Source organism: Cardiocondyla obscurior, linkage group LG06 (assembly GCF_019399895.1).
Source record: "Cardiocondyla obscurior isolate alpha-2009 linkage group LG06, Cobs3.1, whole genome shotgun sequence".
Classification (NCBI taxonomy): domain Eukaryota; kingdom Metazoa; phylum Arthropoda; class Insecta; order Hymenoptera; family Formicidae; genus Cardiocondyla; species Cardiocondyla obscurior.
Window position 1 is genome coordinate 7,713,245 of NC_091869.1, and position 23,506 is coordinate 7,736,750.

A 23,506-nucleotide genomic window follows, 5' to 3' on the forward strand; every position below is an offset into this window, starting at 1 on the left:
AATCGGCGTGTAATAAATTTTCTCGATGTAAGTAGAAAGCATAAAAAAAAAAAGAAAAAAAATATGACTCAATTTCTTTTCGCAACTTGCTTCTCCCGGAGTTTAAATTCCCACCGCTCGTCGCGTCAGCGTGTTTCAAGTCCGCCGTCAGACTCGAGGCAAAGTTCAAGTAAAGTTCAAGATGAAATTAAAGTCTAAAGAATCAAAGCGAGATCCTCTAACAATAGGCCAAAACATTAATCTTTTTTTCTCCTACGATTATTTGAATTCCAACTCGATCTCGATCTCCAGCCTGAACGCCGCGCGGTGGTCCAGCGCGAGACGGAGTCTGGGATGAAGAAACCGCGGGGATCCCGGTCCCCTTACTCCTCCTGTCCCCCGGTTTCACGCGATGCGTACACGTACCACGTACGTAGCACCGGCATCTTCCACGCTTATTGTTAGTAGGTCACACCGACGTGCGCCGGTGTAGACGAGAGGATATCGTGGCGGCGCGTACCAGCGCGCGCGGAGCGTTATCTTACTTGCGGCGGAACCTGGTCGGCGATTGCTACCTTGATCTTGATCTTGACTCCGCGCAAGGCCCACGCCGCCGGGAGAACGCGCAAACTTCCGCAGAATTATGGTCCAGAGTACCGAGCTCTTCTCTTTCTCTTTTATCGAGATGACTTTTGTCCCCGCGTTTAATTATTGTTTTTACCATGTACAATTGTTCAATTTAAAGAAGGCTTTCTCGAGATGAATAAATAAGAGGCGGTGACAGATAAACTAGAGATAAGCTCGATTTTTTTTTTTTTTTTTTAATAAATAGGAATGTTAATTTAATTTATTATTTTTTGGTAAGTTATACCGGACTTTAATCTCGTTGTTAATTGATTCGCGGACTCTACGAGCTTGAAATCTCGATGACCCAATTTAGCACTCCTCTCCGATTATCTTTTAATCATCTGCCTGCATTGTAACTGCCGCCATCTCTTACGATCGTGCTCGAACCAGAAAATTTATGTATATGAAGAAGAGCTAAGTAACACATAAAAGAAAGTTCTATTATCTTTCTGCGCTATATCTTATACGGATGTCGCTTGGTTCATCTCGATCGTGGATTCTGCGGAGAATCTGAAAACTGCTTTCTTCTCGGCGAAAATTTAATGAGGCCGCGTCCCATTGTCGCTGAATTTTTATATCTATGTCAGTTAGATATCTTATTATTTTAATATTACATAAAGCCTTATATATTTCGCATAACTCGTTCATATATAAACATTCTCTAATATTTCATTCCTATCCATAACTCGTACGAATCCTAGTAATATAAAAATTTGTCTATTTAGACTTTGACGTAAAATAAATATACATGAAGTATATAAAAATCTCAAAAGATATGTATATTTTATATACTTTATGTAATTTATTTTTCATAAATAATATATACAAGCATATTGTATATTCACACATTTCTTCTACCCGAAAAGTAATATACATAAATAAATAATTTAATTAAAGTCGATTGCACAGTTCTAATCGACCTGATTTGCTTTTGAGACGATCGTGTAAAATTGCAATCTACGTTTTCTACCATCGGCGCACGTTATCCGTAATTATCGGTTCGCTCGTCCCGATCGAGGATTGCCCTGAATGTAATTCTACACGGCTGCGAAGTTCACGGCTTCAGGAACAGAGAATAAGGAGCGGATTTAGAAAACTCTACCTGAGTTTTCCTTTATTTTATTGGTACCATCTCTTTCTTTCGTACACAGTGATCGTTGCGACAGAGACTCCGGCCGTTATCTGGCACAAGATGCGTCTCGAGGGTCGCGTCGGCGGCGAAATCCTCGGCAAGCATGCTCGATTTGGAAATACTAGTCTCTTGGCGTATCGACGACTGTTATACGAGCAACGTAGCCTAACGATAACTCGATAGCCATTATCGAAGGCTGGCTCGCAACGGAATGTTTAATTAATCGCAGTAACGTACAGGTCGGCGAAATGATATACGCGTATCATTGCCGTGTGAAGTACATCGACTATGCATTAAACTCTTTCTCACAATAACGATTCGGTAGGAAAAAGGGAGAAAAAGGCGACGTTCGTTCCTGATCTAAGAAATTAAACCGCATCTTCGTGGTGCAGCATGCATGAATAATCCGTGCATTGTGTTTACATTTAAATAAACGTAATGTCGCATCTTAGAAGTCTTCGATCATCCTTGGGACGATTTACATAGGAATGTTCGTAGATAAGAGAACTCCGTCAGATCGCAGTTTTTAAATATTGTGATATTTGTTCATTGTGTTCCCATTAATAATAATGTTATGAGCAATGATAAAATTGTCGGTTTGCACTCTGCGAAGTACGTATTTACAAGCGTGATCACTTAATTATATCGACTACAATTTATCGTACTTTCTATTCCACAAAATCCAAACTTAACTTCGTCAATTTGTTATTAATAATTGGTTTATCCTATAATATTAACATTATAATCAACAAGACACCCCATCGACACCTTAAATACTTTGATAAACGGTTCCCTGTGTAATTTATATAAAAAAAAAACTTTTTGGTTAACTTATTAACCATAGAAGCCTAATAACATTAATAACGCAAAAAATTATATCACTAATTTCTTCAGTTCATTAAACAAGACTGAACTTGATATGATTTTTATGATTTTTCGAATTTAATTCTAATTTTAGTGATTGCATCGTTTGGTAAAGCCATTAAATGGAATGTTTCGATTACATCAGCAATATGTAATGGATGTGGATATTGAAAATTGAATATCAAAATTTTTATTTTCTGCCCTACATTACATTTATACGTATGGATGATGTGGATATATTTTTCCTATCAATCTGTTGTTGTAACGTTAGAGTGCTGTGCGATGAAACAATAAAAAAAGAAATAAAAACAACACCTATTCATATTATTAAAAAATAATTGTCACAATTGATATAAAAATTATTATTAGTGATTTCTCTATCACGATTTTATTCTGTGTATCAAATTTAATTTAGCTGAACTGATTTCGATCTTAATGTGTCATAAAATTTAGCATTTCTATAAATAATTCTCAGGCAAGAAACTCCCGGCCAACTAGAAAGACCACATCCGTTAAAATATTGCGCTAAAGTCGAATTCCGGTTAAGCGGTTATTTAGTATTTATTCTCAATGGTAATGTCTTCACTCGCATTTGAAGTTTTAAGCAGGACTTTTTAACGTTTTGTAAACGATTTGAATAATATCGTGTAGAATATTTTTATTAATACTTCGATATTATTCAAATTCGTTTATTTAACTTGTACAAAACTCAAGTGCATTTGCCATTAAACTGCAATTTATCCAATTTTATATATTCAATCTGTTGAATGTAAAGGATGTCCCATAGTAAACGGACACTGTATAAGTAATAAAACAATTTATAGTAATTAATTGTAACAAAGTTCTATTTGTTTGTTTAAAATAAAATAACTAGTGCAGTTTGACAAATCTATTAGTCAGGCACATATTAGTTTGCATATTAATTTTGCATTCTTATATGTAAGTATTTTTAATAGTTCGCGACAATTTAATGACAAGTAATTTATTGATATCCGGTGAATTAGCAATGTAGAATCTAAAAATACAAAAGGTATATTTTAAACCATGACACCGCGCTGTGCCAGCAACTGCTTCCTTTGGTGAAGACTTGGTGAATCTATGGTAATCTCGTCGTTTTTCACGCTGTCGAATGACTTGGAAGTTTTGAAATTATTTAGGACGTTCAAGCAATTGTTGCTTGTCATTTCGAACGATTTGGAACTCCTTAACGACGCGCTAGCTAACTTTCTGATAGTTTCAGAAATAGGATACTTGAAGTCCACCTTTTCTCTTTCTTTTTCCTTGACTCTTTGATTATCGTTAATATCGTTCATCTCCAACAAGGAATCTTTCTTCTCCTCCTGCTGGTCTGTTTTCAAATCCTCGTGTTTTGTTCTCTGATTCTCACTGCTATCGGTTCTGTTCGCTGTCACTGACTCTGACTTATTCTCTCTATTATTCATAAATGGGTCTAATCGCGGACGTTCGCTCTCCTCTTCCTCCTTTTTGTCGTCTTGACCTAGTAAGGACTTTGGTGGTGCTTCAACGTAACCGCTCTCGTCGCTGTCGACCTCTTCGTCGAGCGAATCTAAAGTTAGGAACGAAGTCTCCTCGTTTTCCAAAAATTCGTGGCCCATCCTTCCAGGAAATTTTTCATTCGCTCGCCTTTCTCTCTTCTGCGAATCCTCGATCCTGTTCATCATCTCTCCTCTCGGACGATAGTCCACTACGTCGTCGAGGTCTTCAACGTCCTCGAAATCGAACATGTTCGAAGTCGTGTCTTCCATTTCCTCTTCCTCCTCCTCCATTGACTCTTCTTCCTCGTTCCTCAGGGGAAACCTCTTCATAGGGTTTATTGAAGTGAAACGAGGACTTCCCGCACACGTCATGAAATGCGGCGAGCCTTCCGAATTCCTGCGCGGTCCGGATCCCCTGGTAATCCGATCCTCCGTGAAGATAACTCTCTTCATGGACCCTCGTTGATCGTTTTGATCTAGAAAACGTATTTTAAAGGTAAACAACTTATCACGCGATAATATTATAACTTAATACGCCATGCATTAACTAGTACAACTCGTCGAGCAACTGCCCTTTCGGCGTTATTATGTAAATATTGGAACTCCCGTCATTACCCTTCTAAAAAACAAAGATGTGATATATAACTTTTCAAATATAAAAAAATCACGCGTCAAGAGAAAATTAATTGAACGTTATCAAAATATAAAATGTTAAAAATAAATCATTTATCAAACATATCGTCGATATCGAGTAGTTTCAGTTCGCTTATCTGTTTATAACGCCAAAGCAGTACAAGAAATTTGTGCCAGCAAATTACGCAGAGTTTATCTGTTTTAGTGTTATCACGAGGTTAATGCAAAAACTTTATTTTACATTCACGATAATTGTCCTTGCGTGATATCTTAAAGTACAAAAACTCATACACTATCAATAAAGATATATTTGCAACATTAAAAAAAAAAAAAAACGCTCACTAAAATTTCGAAACGATTCGCGTGAGCGATGATGCATAAGTAATACTAACTCTGAGCGAGCTGCTCTTCCGGGCCCATGGCTCTCTCTTCGCTGGTTGCCGTGCTGGCGGTCTCGCATCCGCTGGAGATGCTGCCGTTCTCGTCGGACTCGCGGTTAAGAGCATCCAGCAATCTAGCTATCCTCCAGCCATCCTGATCTTCCCAGCTACGCGCGACGTTTTCCAAGGAGCGCAATTCCTCTAGCAGCCTCTTCTGCTCGATCTCTTCGGCTACTGTGTCTTCCTCGATCGCCGACAGCTTTGGCGCGCTCTTCGATCTTTCTAAGGGCGGTCGATAGTTCTGGCCACCAGTGCTTAAAAGCAGCTTCCTGCGCGGCAACGACGGGTTGTCGTACAGAGCGTTTGCCAGAGACAATCTGTAATAATTCGAGAAAAATACGTTGACACAAATTACGTCAGTGCATACAGTATTTTTTTTTTATTTTTAATTTTTTTTTTTTAATAAATTTAAATTCGAATTTATCAACTTGACGAATTAACTCTTTGGTCTTTTTCCGACGAAAGAGTGAATTTCCAGATAACGCGGTAAGGATAATAGCAAATTGGAGGCATTAGAACGCTTTTGCAAAGTGCTAGAGTATATTTGACCCGCGACTGGGAAACATTGACCCGAATGCAGCATCGGTGAATGCCGAGCGGCGATCGCTTCCCGTCCCGGATCGTGACTCGATCGCGCGCATAACGATCTACAATCGTGACCGGAATCATGACTTCTATACGGTGGATGCGCGAGTGAGCGTGCGTGCGTAACTGCGTGTGGCTCTTGAAGAATAAAGATAGGAAATTTCTCTTTTCTCTCGATTAAAAGGGGGGAGGTATTTGCGACGTAACGACCATGTAACGAACGAGGCATGGTAAAAAGATTTTGAAAAATAAATAAAATAAAAAAAAAATAAAAAAAAAAAGACAAGAAAAATGCGAGGAATGCACGCCGTTGCCCGACATTGAAATGAGCCTAACGGAAACTCAGAAAGCACCGTGTTTGAGAAATTGTGCCACGATTAATCGTAGTCGGGTCAGTTTTAATGATTCCCCCAAGCAGATTTATCTAAATGATTTTCAGATAATTAGACTTGAGGAATTTCAGGCAAGAGACCGCGGACCTATCCTCGCGTGTTGTATAAACGGCGCAATGCAAACACAGCATTTTATCTTACAATTTACCTGTAAATTTTCCTAACACGCAATTCTAATACTTGACGATACTTGCTACTTTCCAATTAATTATTTGCCGATTTTAAACAACGTTAATAATACTTGGTGAATTCCCGTTTACCCCTATTATCGCTAAGAAATAAGATAAAATTACGATTCGCTCTTGAATTCGTCCCTAAGCTCAGCGATACCGCGGCGATCAACGAGTTCGCCGCTAAAGTAACGCCGCTCACTCGCTTAAGTTTCAGTTTGCGTACTTTCAGCGACGCGATACCGCTGCTCTCACCTGGCGTTCTGCCTGGAGACCTTGTCCCGACGGAATTCCATGAGCGCCTGTTGCAGCCTGGCGTTCAAGATCGAGGCGAGCCTTCTCGCGGTGGACTCCTTGCTGCAGAGAGCCGCGTGGCACCTGAGCTCGGGCCGGAGTCTGCGACCCTCGTGTCGGTACACCCAGACAAAAAGGCGCGGGTGGGTGGCCGGAGCCGTGCAATATGTCACGCGATGGGCCCAGTACTCGGTGAGCCCGTGATCCTTCGTGGTCGCGGTCAGTCCGCCGTTGGTCACCGTCAGCCTCATGGAGACATCGGGCCTGCTGCTGGTCACGTAATTCCGCCACAGGGTCGACACGGGCTTCTCGACGCAGCCCTCACCTATATAAGAAGAAACGTTTGGATTAATTAAAGAGATCCAGAGACCGCGACAAGCGAAACCACCGGCTGGACCAACGGAATCTCGCGACGTCTCCTCCGCGCAGTGAGACTTTCTACGGTTTATCATGAACATCGAGATGCAAAAATACTGCGTGCCGCGCGGTTCAGCGCGGTCGCTTTAAGACAGATCTTACGCGCTCGCATACCTGCGTGTACCTATTGCAACATCTCGGCCGCGCTCGAGCGAGACAGCGCCGTTCCACGTACGTACTCCGGGGCATATCCTGACTTTCGATACAGTTCGATTCGCCGCTACGCGCCGGCTTGGATCGCGTTACCAATTTAGAGATACAGGAAACGCGAGTACTGTTACTCTGGGCTCGAAAGCAAACGGCGAGCGAAATAGAGGAGAGGTAGAATGGCGAAGACAGGAGAGGAAAAGCGAGGCGGAGGAAAAGAGAGAAGAGACTCGGGGCAGGTAGATGCACGCTGGAATCTCCCGCGATCTCCTGATCATCGCAAAAAAAAAAAATAAAAATCTGCAGCACGTGTACTTGTTTACCGATGCAAATTTGAATGATATCACGATTGCACTCTGTGTCACGAGTGTGATGACGAATTCGATCCCCTCCTACGTAGGAGATCTGATGTAGGATTTTTCCTCACGCTCGATGGCAAATTCCGTTGCCGATTGTAGATTTCATATACAGCATGATAACGATATCCTCGAGACCCTCTGCGTGAAAAGTACGGAATAGAAAATAATTAAAAAAAATAAATTAATTAAATCCTATTATAATCTTTCGCTTGGCTTGATTCATGCCGCGCGAGAGTAAACGTCAGCTGTCAATGTAATATAAATAATAAAAAATAATTACATGAATTATTCTTATTTCCTTTCTATACCCATTACTAAAAATAGATACGTGACGTAGTAAAGTACTAAAAATAACTGTTTGTCAGCGACAGTTCGGATGTTAAAAACGTGACAATTCGAGCTAATATCTTCAGTCGACGCATATGTTTTATGTTTTTTCCACGTCGCGTTAAATTAAAAAAAAAAAAATGACAAAAAAGAGAAACGTCCGAAGAATCTCTTCGATTTCTCTCTCTATTTCTACTTCATATTCATTTTTTAAGATTTAAGATTCGCGCATCTCACGTACGTCATCTCGTCTCCGATAGTTTATCAAAAGCCGCAGCTGTTTCCGAGCCGCGCGTTTACGAGCACTCGCCGTCGCTCTCGAAATGATTTACAATCAATCCTGATCGACGCACTAAACGCGAGGCTACTGACGACAATTATGCCAAGTGGACGACGCGATGGGGGCTTGATTTTCTCGACAATGGCACTCGTCGTTTGAAGAGCCGACCCCATTACCGTGCCGTTTACTCCACATTCGTACAACTATTCATTCCGCACGCGACACTCGCGTCATGCGACGCTAAACCGGCGGGTTTCTCAGTGGAAAGTTTTCCGCGCTTTTCTTCGCGAGATGCCCGCGATCCGCGCGGCTGACGAAGAGAAAACCGACGGGTCGCCTCCGATTCAGCGATCTCTGATCGAACGCTGAAACGCGACGGGTGTCACAGTCCGGTGGCGGCAACGACCCGGTCGATGCATGGTTCTCTCTCTGTCTCGCCGTCTGCTTTCCGTTCCACGTCGTTCCAGACCGCCTGTTTTTCCGTTCGCGATAGTTAGATCGCGGGATCCGCGCGAACGGGTCATCACGGGCCGCGAATGATCCCCGGGAATCGATTTTCGCTGATTTTTTTCCCAGCTGGAGAACGCTCGAAAATCTCGATCATGAAAGATTCGAGCGGACGGAGTTGTGTCGCTCGTTAATTAATAATAATAATTTTAAAAAAATTAATAAATAAGAAATAAGCGACACGTATGTAATTACGCGTGTTTCCGCGGATATGCTGTGCGCAGGTGTCGAAAGGAAAAAAATCGCGGCCGTCTTCGCGTTTGAGCGGGACTTTTCCGCCGGCGCGGCTCTTTACTCTCTCGCGCGGGCTCTCGTTCGGAACATTGTTGTAACGGGAAAGAACGCCGCGCCATTTCACTTGCAGGCGAAGTATCGCTTTTATCGAAACTGCCGCGGTGCGCTTTCTCCGGACACGCTCGGAATAAAATGTCGGCGAGGCTTCCTATGCGCGAATCACGAGGACCATTGTTGCTCGCCGTTTATTTGCATGCGATCCTCGGTGGCCCTTTTGCCCAGACAGCTCGGCGACGCGAATCTCAATCGGCGGAGGCGTGCTGTCTTTCAACATTTACTCGAGAGTTCATTAGGGGAAAAAGATAGTCACTTCTGAAGCCATTTATAATTTTATGGTATTTTCAGTGGTAAATACGACTGAGTTCGTCACATTTATTCGTCAAAAATATCACTAAATTAAACTATAATTATTAATTATTTATTATTGTTGGACTTTACAAAACGCGGAGCCTCGCGCGCGTTATTCGTTCCCGTTTTATTCTGCGTTAAAGAAAATCTTTTTCTTCTAGGATATCGCGGCCGCTCTCTGAGCAATTCTCGAGACGGATGTACGGTGTGTCATCTCGTCTCGAAGACGATTAAATATTGCTCGGTGCGTCTATTAGTCATGTGCTTGCGATTATATATATTATATATGTATATATATCTCTTTCTGCGCACGTGTGATTTAATGAGCGCATGGCACACGTGCGACTCCACGTCATCCCTTTATTTGCATCGACTGGTCTCGCGTTGCACGTTGACACAGCCGACTCATAGCGCAAAGTTTTGTCTGCTTAAAGCGTAATCTCAATTATTATCTGTAACGAGTTGTCGCGCTTATTTGCCCGCTACCGGGCTACAAATAGTCGTAGAGATATCTGAGAAGTCGTTGGACCAGTCACCTTTGATTTACAGACGTGCTTTCTCCTGCATTCGTAATTATCGCTCGCGTACACTTGGCGATTGTTTAATCGCACGTTGATCATAGATACATAGAGAGTCGAGAACTCGCGGCGCATCCTGGGCGTTTCGTTATTGCATCTCGGGTGCTTATTATTCGGCAATAATCGTTCGACAAGCCGCGCTCTTAATTATTTACACATAAATCGTGGATATATCAAAAGAAATTGTAGTTTTGACCACTTTAAAAGTTCATACGTATAAATCTCGTTATTTCTCGGAAGAAGAAATTGCAAAAAACAAATGGTTTACGGTAAAATATATATACATATATGTACATTTATATATATATTTTTACTTGTATCGATTTATCACTATTGAGTAATAAATAGAAAAGAACAATTGTCGAATTAATAATCTTCAAAATATCAATCACGTTAGATGTCACAGAGAGAAAAAAAAAATATGGCTGTAATTTACAACGGGCAATTTAAAATTACGATGTATATAAAAAGAATTAATTATTTACGGCGTTTTACGTTAAATAGACATGAGGTCTCGGGACTGCACATTTTTTAAGTCGCAGGCCTGTCTTCGCAAATACACAATACGTAACGTTTCGAGAGAAAAAAAGAAATCGACAAAGAAGTCTTTAAAAGCATAATAACGACGTGGCAAAAATCTCGCGACTTACAGCTTCGCCGTACGTGACCACAAAACACGACGTTTTTCTCACATCGCCGACATTTATCGCGTACCTTTTTACAAGCCATCTTTGACTTGAGTATTCTTCACGAAATAGCCCGCTTTCAAATGTAATTTCAAGCCGAGAAGCTATCGAGACGAGCTCATCCGTTCCCGCATTTATCGTCGTAATAATTTTTCGTCGCGTAAAAAAATACAGAAAAAATACACACGTGCGCTCAATTAATATAATATTATGCATACAGTCGTACTGATAATTCAAGTATCGAAGGCAAGAAGAAAAAATCGCTCCGTCACTTTGCATATCACCGATCGAGGCGTATTCTCGGTATTTATCATTTCGCAACAACGTGTAGTTTACGCTAATTGTCCTTCTTAATTTCATGGTTAATAACGCGCTAATCACCCTCTTTATTTCAATTCTACGAAAGATCGAATGTTCCATTTCGCGATCTTGCGTCATTTCACGACGGCCTTCGTAAAATACGCGATTTTGAAAAATCAGAAACGCCCGAGAAAACGTGGATTTTTCCGAGAAAGAAGCCCTCGATTTTCTCGCGTAAATCCGCGGCCGCGATTCTGGGCCACCCATCTTCACAGAAGTGAACAAGTGGGTAATTAAAGAAAAGCGAAACGTGCGTCATAATTTCTAGCGCGTTTGCGGTCGATAAAAAATTAAAAAATTAAAAAAAAAACAAGAAAAAGGTTTCGCGCTTTCCTGATATCGCTATCGTGGCTTATCGGACACACGTGGTTGCGTAATTCATCAATGACAAAATATTCTTCGATATCATTAATTATTTTTTTCTTTTTTAATTTGAAGTATCGCGATAAAATCTACATTGATTGCACGTACGATCTTTAATATTGCACAAATTATGAGATTGTAAAAAAAAAAAATAAAACGAGAATAATGTCGCAGGATGAATTTTGTATAATAATGTTTTTGTACTAGTTTTGTATAAACTAGAAACGAAGCAGCTCCTTTAATTCCTCTTGATTTGTGCGGGATTAATTTCAGATTAAATATTAATGATGTTAATATCAACCTGTCGTTCGCGCCAAGGATGTCGCAATTATATATTTATATTTTTCTTTCACTCCTCATGATTAAAAGAAAACCTAACACAGGCTCGCGAAGCCTGCATAATTTGCCGTGCTTCGAGAATATACAGTAAATCCTCCATTATTAAATGCAATTTTTTAATGATCAAAAGAGAAAATATACGACTATACGATTATATTACATTTTATGAAATTCTATCAAAGTTTTTATGGTAAAAATTAAATTAAAGCCAAAGTGTAAAATTGAAAGAATATTTGGAAAAAAAAAAAATGTAAAAACCACGTTCTTCCGCTCGGTGAATTTTCGCAATTTAATCTCAAAGTAATCTCGCAAAAATTGCCAATAAAATTTTCGCGCCGTGTCCATCTCGAACACGTTTGCACGTTAATAAAATGTCTCATGAAAAATTCATGCGTTTTCCTCGTTGAATACCGCGTACTGTCCGACAAGCTTTCTTTTCCGAATTGCGCCCTTTCTCTAGCAATCTAAAAATACATGGAAGATAAAAAAGCAAACTGTATTCTTTTGACAGACGGAACGAAGGCCGACGAGAACAAGTTCGAAGTAGAACTGGAAACGGCTAAGCGAATTCGATGAAGGACCGGCAGCCGTATAGATATATGCTCGGAGATATTTTTGCAACTTTTTCTCGATTTTTAAACCGCCTGACCTCCGACCGAGCTGCCGTGAATTAAATCATAAGCGTGAATTATACGCGCATTAATAGCAACGTACATGGTATTTTTAAAACGATATAATTGAACTTTTTATTATTTACGAGGCTGACGTAATTTTCGATCCTTGGACTTTCAATTCACGCTCGACATTCTAAAAGCGCTTTAACCCGTTTTTTTAAGTATCTTTTTAAAGTATTAAATCTAGATAGAAAATATTAAATAAAAGAACCAATATTTTTTGTTAATAGTAAAAATAATCTGGTATTATTGAGAGAAGATACAGGAGCGTGGATGCACGTTATGTTAATACAGCTAAGTTATTCTCAATCGGGAACTTCCCATTTCGCTTTCAGACCCCTCACGTACGTATCAGCGTGCAGTGATCAAAACTACAAACACGTCACTTAAACTTGTCGTGACAAAGAATTCGGACTATTTATAATCCGTCCTCAAGTCACTATTTGGCATTAAGTAAAACTATCACCTCCAATACGCGTCACGAAATTCCTATTACGAAAAAAGGTGTATTGAAGTGAAATAAATTTTGACTCTTAGAATACGTGTAGCTGAAGTAAAAATATTCAGACAAACTTTTAAGATTGAAGCTGCGGAGGAATCGCGGCGGGAGTGTTTTTTAAGTCTCGAAGTCTTAGTTTCTAAGTTTTTTTTTTTTTTAATTAATGTCTTTGCATTAATTAAAATTTTCCGTCGCGATCGTCGCAATTTTCCCGAGTTTTCTGAGCACCGCGCGAACCGGCCGATTCCGGTTACGCTTTTAAATGCGGTCGCCAGCCGATTGATATTCGTCCCGTACGGGCAACGTTCCGCATACCGGATACCCCCTGGGGGACGTGCATTAATTAATCGCCAAATAGGCGTTGGCGCGAACCGTAATAATGACGATCGGTCGGCGATTAAGGCCGATCTGGCCGGATTGGCGAAGATATGCGGAGAAAGTCCGACCTGTGTACGCCTATGTCCGGTCATTGCACCGTGTAATTTCTTCTGCTTATTTTTCCTTTTTTTTTTTGTTTTTTTTTTCCTTTTTTTCATAACCTCTCGCCATGACGATTATTCTACGAGAGTGTCGGAGCGGAATTTTATCACCTTTTTTACGACACGATCGCGTTTCGTGTGATCGCATTTTGAAACCTCATCGTCTCCGCGCGTTTACCGAGTTAGAAAATCTAATCAAACGGTCTCGTGTGGCGCGTAACAGAGACACGTGGAGAAGAGTCACGTGCGAGACTCTCGCGGTGAAAAAAAAATTAAAAAAAATAAATAAATAAATAAATGTCTGTGAAAGTTGCACTTTGCATTCGACGCTAACTCTTTGAGAGCCGGTTTTTCCTCGGTGGGAATCTAGATGAATTCGTGTTCTCTTAGGTTTCGAAATTAAGTAATGTAATAGCTCGGCATTTAAATTGCATCTCTTTCAGGAAAGAAATTATAAATAACGTCGTAAATAAAATTTTTCAAGAGATAAGCAGCGAGAGGCTGCCCATTTTTCGAACCTTAATCGACAAAGATATTTTATCTCGTCTGGTTAATTTAATTTATTATTAAGAAGTTAATTAGCATTTTATGTTTCATCAAAACGGCGATTCCCTATCGGTCGATGATTCGCGATCGATTTTCAAAATTAATTCGCAGGAGGAATTTCCTAGCCGTAGGAGAACCGCGATGACTTAACTCAACCGGCAGGGATGAGATTCATCGGCGACGAGCACCAATACGGAATTGATGGAATTGACCTTGCTACTTGCTGATGCATCGGTCGTAAAAAGTATCGCGCACTTCCGGCGTGCCAAGGCTGCGACCGACAATATGCGACGTTGTACCTACCGTTCTTAATTGCCGCTTATCTCGACGCATAATTATCGACAATACATCAAAATGAGCTTTTTAAATGAGGTTTTTTTCGTCGCCGGGTGACTCGCTACTCGATCAAAACGAAGGCGAAACGTCGCGCCGTCTTGACCATTGATAAAATATTGTCTTCGAAATCACTTTCGCTAATGTGCGACCCGCTACTCGCAAGCACGAGCAAATTGAGTTTGGAATAAATTCTGTAACGAGCTATCGATAATTACTCGGACGAGCCCGAGATACGCGTAGCTCGATTAATCATATGACGCTGTTACAATTAATGAAAGGACGGTCCATCCGCGGACAGCCGTGTTTCAAATGACAATCAATTCGATGTTTAACATAACCGCTCGAGGAATGTTCATACGGATCTACAGTTCGATTAATTATGCAAAGTGTCCGCCTCGAGTGACGTAATAGCCGTGAAAGTTTAATACTTTAACTGAACATATTTATACATATATTTACAGATTTATCCAACAGATAAAAATTATTATATCGTTCAAAAATACATTTATAAACGACGCAGGATTGAGAGTTAGACTTTAATTGTCGACGCAGAATAAAAAAAAAAAATAAAATGTTAAGGGATTATTTATAATTAATATCACGATTCGTGATTTAGAAAGATTTCACTTACCCTTGGCCCATCCGGTCAGCACGTTTCCGAGGTAGGCGACTTTGTAAGATGGATCGTATTCAGTGATCGACACGTTGCCCCTGTGCCGCCTCCAGAGCCGGCCCAGTCCTCTCTTCAGGGATCTGAGGGTTTTATGGCCGAACTCCTTGCCCGCGCTGGGTTGCACCGTGCCGTCGGTCTCGTCGATGGGATCCGCGACGACATCACCCATTGTCTTCATCCTCGCCCGGTTTTGCTACACTGGCGAGTGATTTCTCGTCGGTCTCTCGTCCCGAACTCGCGCAAGAAAGTCCGCACTTCTCGCCTGAGGTCACCGTGCTACATCGTGCCGCCACTCCGTCGGGCTTTGTGTTCCGTTCGCCTGGACGAAGCGGAGGACGAGTTTTTGACTTCTGCCGCGCGTGGAGAACTCGCGTCCGATGTCGTCGGTCAAGAGAGATTGCGAGGCTAGGACAAGTCGCTAAACAGCTGCTGCCGATCGCTCAAGAGCTGTCATTCGCCGCCTCCAAGGACCTCTTCCTCGATCGTTATTCGTGTTTACGCGAAAAGATTGCAGCTCCGTTTTTTCCCGTGGGCTTGCGCGTCATCTCCTTCCTCACCGTAAGTCTTTCCTGCCCGTCGGCGAGGTTTCCGATGCGTTTCTGAAACAAGAATTAACGGACGATCGTTGATTTGAGGTCGTTGATTTTCCAATCGGCTGTCAGTAGCAAGAGCCAGAAGCCGTACGATACCACGGCGAATGTTATTTTTCACTCTCGACATAACGGCCGCGATCGAGACGCGTAAGACAGGTCGGAATTTATTCCACCTAGACCAGAAAATAGTTGAGCATTCTTCGAGCATGATAAACTTTTCAAATACTGTCGAAGAGAAATCGAATTTCGAGAAAGTTTTTTTTTTTTATTATTTGAATCGTACATTAGATAAGCAACTAAGAACTTTCTCTTGCGTTTCCTTTTAATATCTAATTAAACAAGAAGAATATAGAGAGATAGATGGGGAGAACAAGTTCAGAGTGCGACGCTAATTAGCATACCTCGGTGCCGAGATTATAAATTACAACGGTGGCAGAAAAAACTCGTCATTCTCTTTTCTTTCTCTGCAAACGCAGAAGAAGGTTGTCCGCATGAATTAGAAATTGATGTCACAATGCCGCGAAATGCGTGGAATTTTCGCAATTTTCTTTTTCTAGAGCCGCGGGAGTCAAAAGAGGACCGTGCTCAAGGTAGAAAGTATCACCGGCGTGAATAAAAATCCACAGGCGGGAGAAAGTAATGGAACTGATAACGAGCGCAATGCTCCAAATACTTGCAAAAGTAATTGCAACTGGGCCGGAGACTTCTATCGTCTCTCCGTGAAAAACAGGATGAGCGATATTAAAACTCTCAAGCGGCACAGCATCCTGACCACTCCGTTCTTTTTTGCTCGTATCTTGGAATCTAACGTACCAGCTATGGTATATACTATATATATAATTTTTTTTTTTATTATTATTAGTACGAGCATATATTGCCAAAAGCTCAGTTAATTCTTGCAACGTCATTCGATTCCTCCTCAACTTTTATTAAGTGATAAAAATAGACTGACGTCGCAGGTGAGAATTATCTAAGTTTGGTGCGAACGAAAAGCGGCTTGTTCCAACATTCAAGCGCATAATCAACGCCGACACGAATGCGATTGCTTGTCTTCCGTAAACCGCGCCGCTAGCGTTGAAAAATTAGTTTTCGCGAGAGCTAACGGGCCGCACGTGAAGCTCGCGCTGATAAGAGCTTCAAACGAGGACGCCAGGCGAACTTACGGCCTGATGGATTTTTAGTACAAGGCTGTTTGTGCGCCACGCTCGTTTTAAGATCGTGCCGGGCGCGCGTTCGTCCGGTCAATTTATCTGACCGGAAATTACGGTTTTCACCGGAAATCTTGCGGCCGGGCCGCGAGATCTCTCGAGGCTCGCTCAAAACCTTGTTTTAACGGATCTTTATTGTAATGCCGTGTTTCGTCAACCGTTAACCATAACAATCGACGCATGAATTAACATGCATTACACGAAGACATATTTATTGCAACGTGCAATAATTATATTAGACGCAAAAAAGCAGCCTCTTTTTTTTTTCTAATTATTTAAGTTATTTGAAATGGTCATCTAAATTTCCAGTGATCATTAAAATCTCAAGAAGAACGAAAAATTGCAATTCCGGATTTTAATATTTTGCACAAAATTATTTTGCGCACTGCTGGAGCATAGCGGCTGGTTGTCTCGGCATTACGAAAGAACTCGGGAAAAACGCTTCCGGAGTCGCATGAATATTTTTCGCTTCTTCTGATGCGTTTCTCCGGTCCTAAGCTCGCCTATCATTACTCGTTAAACATCCCGCATTAGTCGCGGCGCTGCTATGTTGTTTACGAATATTCCTCACAATTGAAACACATGCGGCCAGCGTGGATAATCGCCTTTGTATAATCGGCATATTTATGCAGCGACAGGTGGACTCCAGCCGTTTAGGCCCGCGACTTTGCTGCATTTTTTTCTTGCAAAACAACGCGGATGATAAAAATTATGACGGCGCGATCTCGCAACTCTTTGATTATGCAGAAAGCACTCTCTCGGTTTAATATTTAGATGACTCAAATATTCTGCAGTTTCTTTTTATCAGTTTTATATTCTTTTTTTTTTCCTTTTACAGATATCTAAGCTACTCAATTTGGCTTTTCGCTTAAAACTTCTGACGTGTAAAAAAAAAAACGTTAGTTATGGCAAAAACGAGTCGATGCGTCTAGCTTTATTGCGCAAGTTTTATTATAGACGTGATAAAACAAATATAATACCAGAATAACGCACCAACTTTTTGAGATTATAATAAATTAATATTTCTATTTGTCAGGCGCAATTTGTTGATTTACCATCGTCGATCTCAAAAGCATAAATCACCTGCAACGGCTCTTTTGCCGGCATTGTTTCTCTGACATATTTCTCACAGCGTCAGGTACTCGCGGTCGTGAATTAATTCTTCGCACGTTCGAGGTCATCTGAATTCACGAGTTTGCTTTAAAACTTCCTCCTAAGCTGAGAACTGTCTGCAGTTCGAAAAGATGATCGCGACTCATTATTAATCGTACAAAGTTACGATTGAGTATTCACCGTAAAAAATTCAACAATCCGACATACCCTCGATCTGCAAGCTGATCCCGCAAAGAAACCAACCAGCGACGACAACAGCGAGGAAAAATATCGATAGTTGACGTTATTTTCTATATGCTAATATGTTACTCAATCGTTTCTTCTCTCGGTGTGGCCTGATAATTGATAATCACGTTTTCTCCCATTAATCAACATGATTATTCTTTTTCTATCTTTTTTTTTTTTTTTATTTTATAATCCTTACGTGCGCGTTTCATAAGCTTTTTCTCTCGGTCGCGTAATTAATATTGGTAATCACGGCCTTATAACAACTTTACAGACTTTAATTAAGTTTCCATGGTAAATAATCCTGGTAAATAATCCAAAAATAACCTACGACACGTACGGCGTGATTCCCGAGGGTAAGCTTTAAATCGCCTGGAAGGCCTTCGCCTGCTATCGTACATCGCCGGAGACTTTAGCTAGCCCAGTCCACCGTGACATTGTGAGTCGTATGATAATCACGTATAATCGCTCGTGATAACGTCGTGTTTGCCAAACAGGTTTCTTTTTCCGCGATCAAGGAGTTCCGCAATTAAGTGCACGGCGAATCCGTCATCGCGCCCGTCATGTGGCTCCGCGTCATGTTCCGACCGACGTAACGTTCCCCTCGTGTTCCGCTATCAATAAATTTTATTACACGACGGAATAACAAGTTAATAAATAATTAACCTCGACCACGCAACGAACCGGATAATTTCTTCTTACTTTCCTCTTTCGTTGATATCCCGAAGATTTCCTCGTTAAATTGCGTCAACAAGAGGATGTGTCTAGTTCGATCTTTTAATTAATGATACGTCGTCCTATAATCATTCTTAATACACTGTTTTACTGATTGATATATAAACGTTTCCATTTTTTTGATAAAATAAAAAAAGGCAAAAAAAAGCAGCTTGCAAGAAATAAATTAAACGAATAGCGGATTGTTTGATAAATAATTAATTATGTAATGACGGATATTATTAGATATTGTTAAATAAGTGCCGGGTGAACAAAAAGGAGTTGAATTCACACGAGTTTACATAAACACGAATAACTTTTTGCTCATTTGCGTGCCGATGGAATATTCCACCGGTTTATTAGTTGATTTTTTTGCCTTATCTCTTTAGCTGTATATCAGAAGTGGTTAATTATCAATAAGTAGTTACACATGTATAGCGTCTCTTTTATGCTATTACATGTCTCATTATATTAATATCGAGCTTCTGTAATGTTCCCGCGAACGTGACATCGAATACGATCGTTAGTGAATACTCACGACTAAGGCAATTAAATCAAATTGCCGCGATTGTGCAACAATGTAGATTATCCTTAAACATCCTAATAGCACGTATAAGCTATCGCATTATTTTTTCATACTGAATATTTACTCGTTTCAATTTCATGGAATTAAAAGAAAAAAACAAAATTTTTTTTGCTCGAAGGACTCGGTATCAAGTTGAGAAAATAAGTTAATAATAATTTAAATATTTATTTTATACACCCTATTCTCTTCTTCTCTAAATTAGTTTCTAAATCATTCTCCAAATTGTACAATTTAAAAGCGTTCCTATCTTTATTGCCACCGCTACCTAGCTGCAAATATCATATTATCATAATAATATCATAAAAATATAATATGAATGTTAATATCACGTTATCATAATTAACTTCTTCAGGCTCGCGGACTATTTTTTAAATAGCCATAGCTAAGCCGTAGCGGTTGCAATTGTAACACCATGCATCATACGCGTGGTGTTCTTTTACGGCGCGCCTTGACCAGCGTGATCCCTAGTTGTTTGCGTGATTCTAATTAATGCACGACGACACCGGGGTTAAAGTGACCGTACGGGTTAAACGGCACCCGTTCGCATCTCGGGAATGGGAGATGTGGTCCGGTCACAATTATCAGCGTTCCGTCTTTTTTCTTTTCTTTTTTTTTTGCAGCATCGCGCACGCACAGCAATCCGTTCGCGAGAACACGCCAGAATACGGACAAGACCGCAGGTGTAGCGACCAATGTCAGTCTTGACGTAACGCGACTCGGGTCTGCCGACGATGATAACTCCCCGCAGCGCGGACGGTTTTGCGCGCATAAACGGCTTACGCGACGACAACGACGGACGGTCAATAAATCGCCGACGATTTATCCCCGATAAATTATGCCGTTCTTCTCATGCCAGGCTACTCGCCTGGATGCAAATTCACCAGCTATTTTTAAACCGAGTCTTCGGAGACGAGCCTTCGTGCGCCACAATGCGTTTACCTTGCGCGCCTTCCCGAAATTGCAAATCGCGAATACCCTCCCGGTCGTAAAAACGCGGTGACCGAAACGCATATATCTTTCCTCGCGTTCTGAGCCGCCAGGTTTTAAAGCTAGATCCCGAGATAGCGCTTTAACATATTTTATTTTAAAGAACCTCATATTCTTTTGGGCGCGATATATTCATTAATAGAATTTTATTAGAGTTTTAATGCGGATTAGAGAATTAAGTTAACGTCAAAGGTGGCAAAACTAGTCGCGTAAAATAATTGTTTACGATTCCAAAGTACATCAAAATCTGTGCCTAATAATAATAATAAATCTTATTGGTGACTTCACGTTGCCATTCGACAGTTTCCTTCAACGACGTGTATTCACAGTTGTGTCATCGTTGCACTTATAATTCCGAAGCACTGCCATCATCATCATATACGAGTATATCCCGTCCAATTAAAAGTACTTTATACAGGCGTGGGTCATCAACAATGACGAAGAAAAAAGAGAGAAAATTCTTTTTATGCTTCGGAGAATTCGTGCGCCAAAAAATTTTTTGCAAAAAAAATTTTTTTTTTTTTTTACTAAATTCTGCGATTAATAATCTTTATGCGAAAAGTAAATATTCTTAGAAAAAGTGTATTACGCGGAAAAAAATAATGCTAATTAAAATTTGCAAAGTGATAAAAGTTACAATAAAACCTCCACTTCTCTTATTGAATAAATAGCGAATCTTCATTACTTTAATTAACATGATGTAATTACACCTTAATTTTGTACAAACTGCAATATTCTCATTGTGCGCTTTTCCACCTATTTTTAATGCATGACTGAATAAAAGAATACGCGGAGTAACGCTCAATTCGTCTCCGGGTCGTTGCATTATGAATCAGTGCTCGATGCAGCCCGAGATTAGACGCAGCCCTTCGCTTCTCCGCGTCTTTCATCACGTCACGTATAATAAGTCTCACGATCGTTGTCGAGCGTCGATGCAACCCAACGCGTATTCCGTTTCCTCGCGAAAACGACTAATCGCGAACAAACGGGAGAGGAATCGCTAAAAGATAAGAAAGACGCGGACGGAGAAAGAAGATTTTCGCCGCGGTAATTGTTGCGGTAAGCCGTATCACGAGACGGAAAAAAGAAGCCAGCGGAAAAAAATAAAGTGAGGCAAACACAAAGAGAAAAAGAGAGAGAGAAAAAAAAAAGAGATGAGGGAAGAAATCGAGCATGATCCTTACCACATCGTCGTGTCGTCCCACGATTGTATGCTAAGGCGTTACGCTCGCGAATGCAGGCTCGCGCGTTATACCCACACCTCGCGGGAAACCGATTTCTAAATGATCGTCTACAGTAGGATCGCATCGCGGTACGTATTGCGAAGTGCAACTTGCGATTGCGAAATTAACGCGAGTCGGTTTTTCCAACCGAGGCGACCTACCTGGCCGCGCATCTTCCGCGGATGAAATCCGCGCTGCGGAGAAACTACAATGCCTCGCGCGTGGAAAATTATGCGGAGTATCGATTATCGATTGTTCTTGAGAAACAGAACCTCGCCGGATCGCCTTGGGATTTAATGGTATTCAATTACGAGAGATTGCGAGCCTAACCTTTTTCTAATAAGAAGAGAGAGAAATTAATTTTTCAAACAAGATTAAAGAATATATATGCTCGGTGCAGATAATTGAGAATTAAAGAAATCTGCAGGTATTTATTATCGAAAGTAAAACGATAAGTATCGATGTTTCGGTGGGTTGCATGGCACGAGCGAAGAGCAGAGCAAACGGTGCATCGATAATATATAAGTGGATGCAATAAAAAGGCGCGAGTAGGGGCACTCTTGTAACGGGCATTCACGGATCCGTTGGAAGGCCGTTGACTCCGCAAAACTTTCGCCGACGCTTTCATACGCAGGCAGACGCAAAAGTATGAATTATACGCTGTAAAAAGCGCTCGGTATCGCCACGACCGTTTGAATTGATAACCCTGTACGCGTGTGAGTTATGCGTAAGTGCACCTTCGCGTCTCGCAAAAAGGACGCCGTTACTTTCCGTTATCAGTGGAAAGACCGCTTTAATCACGGCCTAACGAGATCTCTTAAATTCTCACTGTAAACGTCAACTTCTGCACCGAGAACCAAACTCGCGTGAGTTATCGGCTCATTCAATCTCGCATAATTATCGCGGACGCGACCCTGCGCCTATTAATTACGCGGCGCAGAGATGTTTAATTACGCCGTGGTCCATCGTAAATACCGCGAGCGTCAGAACGCCGCGGCGCTCACTCACGGCCGGCACCTTCGGTCGATTTCAGTTCCGGCATTCGGAATCCGCGCGCGATGTATGCGAGGTAATGAAGAGGAAGCTGCGGACAAGGGAGATCGCAATCGCGGCCCGTGAGATCCGATCCGAGAAATAACTCGTAACTCGCAACGTCAACCGCGTTGAACCCTGGCCAGAGGCTTTTCGTTCCGCTGTTCGCCTCTTCGCAGCAGCGGCGGTACAGATCGCGGCATATCGCGATTTGCCGTGACGGACGCGAAATTCGTGAAGGCGGCGTCGACGGATTCTCGGTGACCATCGCCGGTACTCTCCGTTTTCTCGAGGGGGAGGAGGGGGGGGGGAGGGAAACGACTCTTCGCATACCGCGGGACTTTCTCACGCCAGAGCGTCATATCGTAGACCCGAACCGTAGATCTGCCTCTCCTTTTTCATTCGCAGCCTCCCCTTTCTCTCTCGTGGTAGCGGCGGATCTCTTACGGGCATCGCCGCCTACGAGCGCCTGCGGTCATTTAAATTTGTGCCATTACACGCCGCGTTACGCGAGACGACGAGAGAAAAGCCATCCCCTGGTCCTGGGATAACGTAGACTCGGGTGCATTTCGGCAACGAAGCTTCGCAAACAGCGAGACTTCTGATTTAAAATCTCAACATATATTCTACTTAATTATTGTACAGAAGCTTCAACGTTGCTTAATTGGGTCTCTAAAAGATTAAATCTCTCGATTGTGACCTGGTCGCTTTTCCCGAAGCCTTCAGTCTTAAGCTCGAGTGCTTTTGAGCGCGGCGGTTCGTAACAATAGCCAGTTCGTAACAATAATCCATCGCTCAATTAATGGCACGTGACTGCTTCGCTTTCAGAACGGGACCGGGTGGCAATTTGTCACCCGGCGTTGCCCGTTATTAGCCGGAATTACGACCTGCAGTTTTATCGTTAAGCTTAAAACCGCTCTCTCATATCCAGATTATTTCTCGGTGCTGCGTTCCGGCGATCGCGTTTCGAGAGCTTGTCCCGCGATTTTCTTTTCATTACT

At 41.6% G+C, this 23,506-nt stretch overlaps 1 protein-coding gene across 3 annotated transcripts in view; it reads right to left on the bottom strand.

The window, feature by feature from the left end:
• Window positions 1-1,709: 1,709 nt before the first annotated feature.
• The window catches only part of LOC139103632 (myb-like protein X), a 39,956-nt gene continuing 18,159 nt past the window's right edge, over window positions 1,710-23,506 (bottom strand). For all 3 annotated transcript variants that reach the window (XM_070658480.1, XM_070658479.1, XM_070658481.1), the window contains 4 exons: window positions 14,783-15,423; window positions 6,574-6,937; window positions 5,124-5,488; window positions 1,710-4,574 (listed from right to left, as the gene is read on the bottom strand). In XM_070658480.1, coding sequence (XP_070514581.1) covers window positions 3,640-4,574; window positions 5,124-5,488; window positions 6,574-6,937; window positions 14,783-15,002 — 1,884 coding nt within the window. In that variant the 5' untranslated portion in view covers window positions 15,003-15,423 and the 3' untranslated portion in view covers window positions 1,710-3,639. The remainder of the gene's footprint in view (window positions 4,575-5,123; window positions 5,489-6,573; window positions 6,938-14,782; window positions 15,424-23,506) is intronic.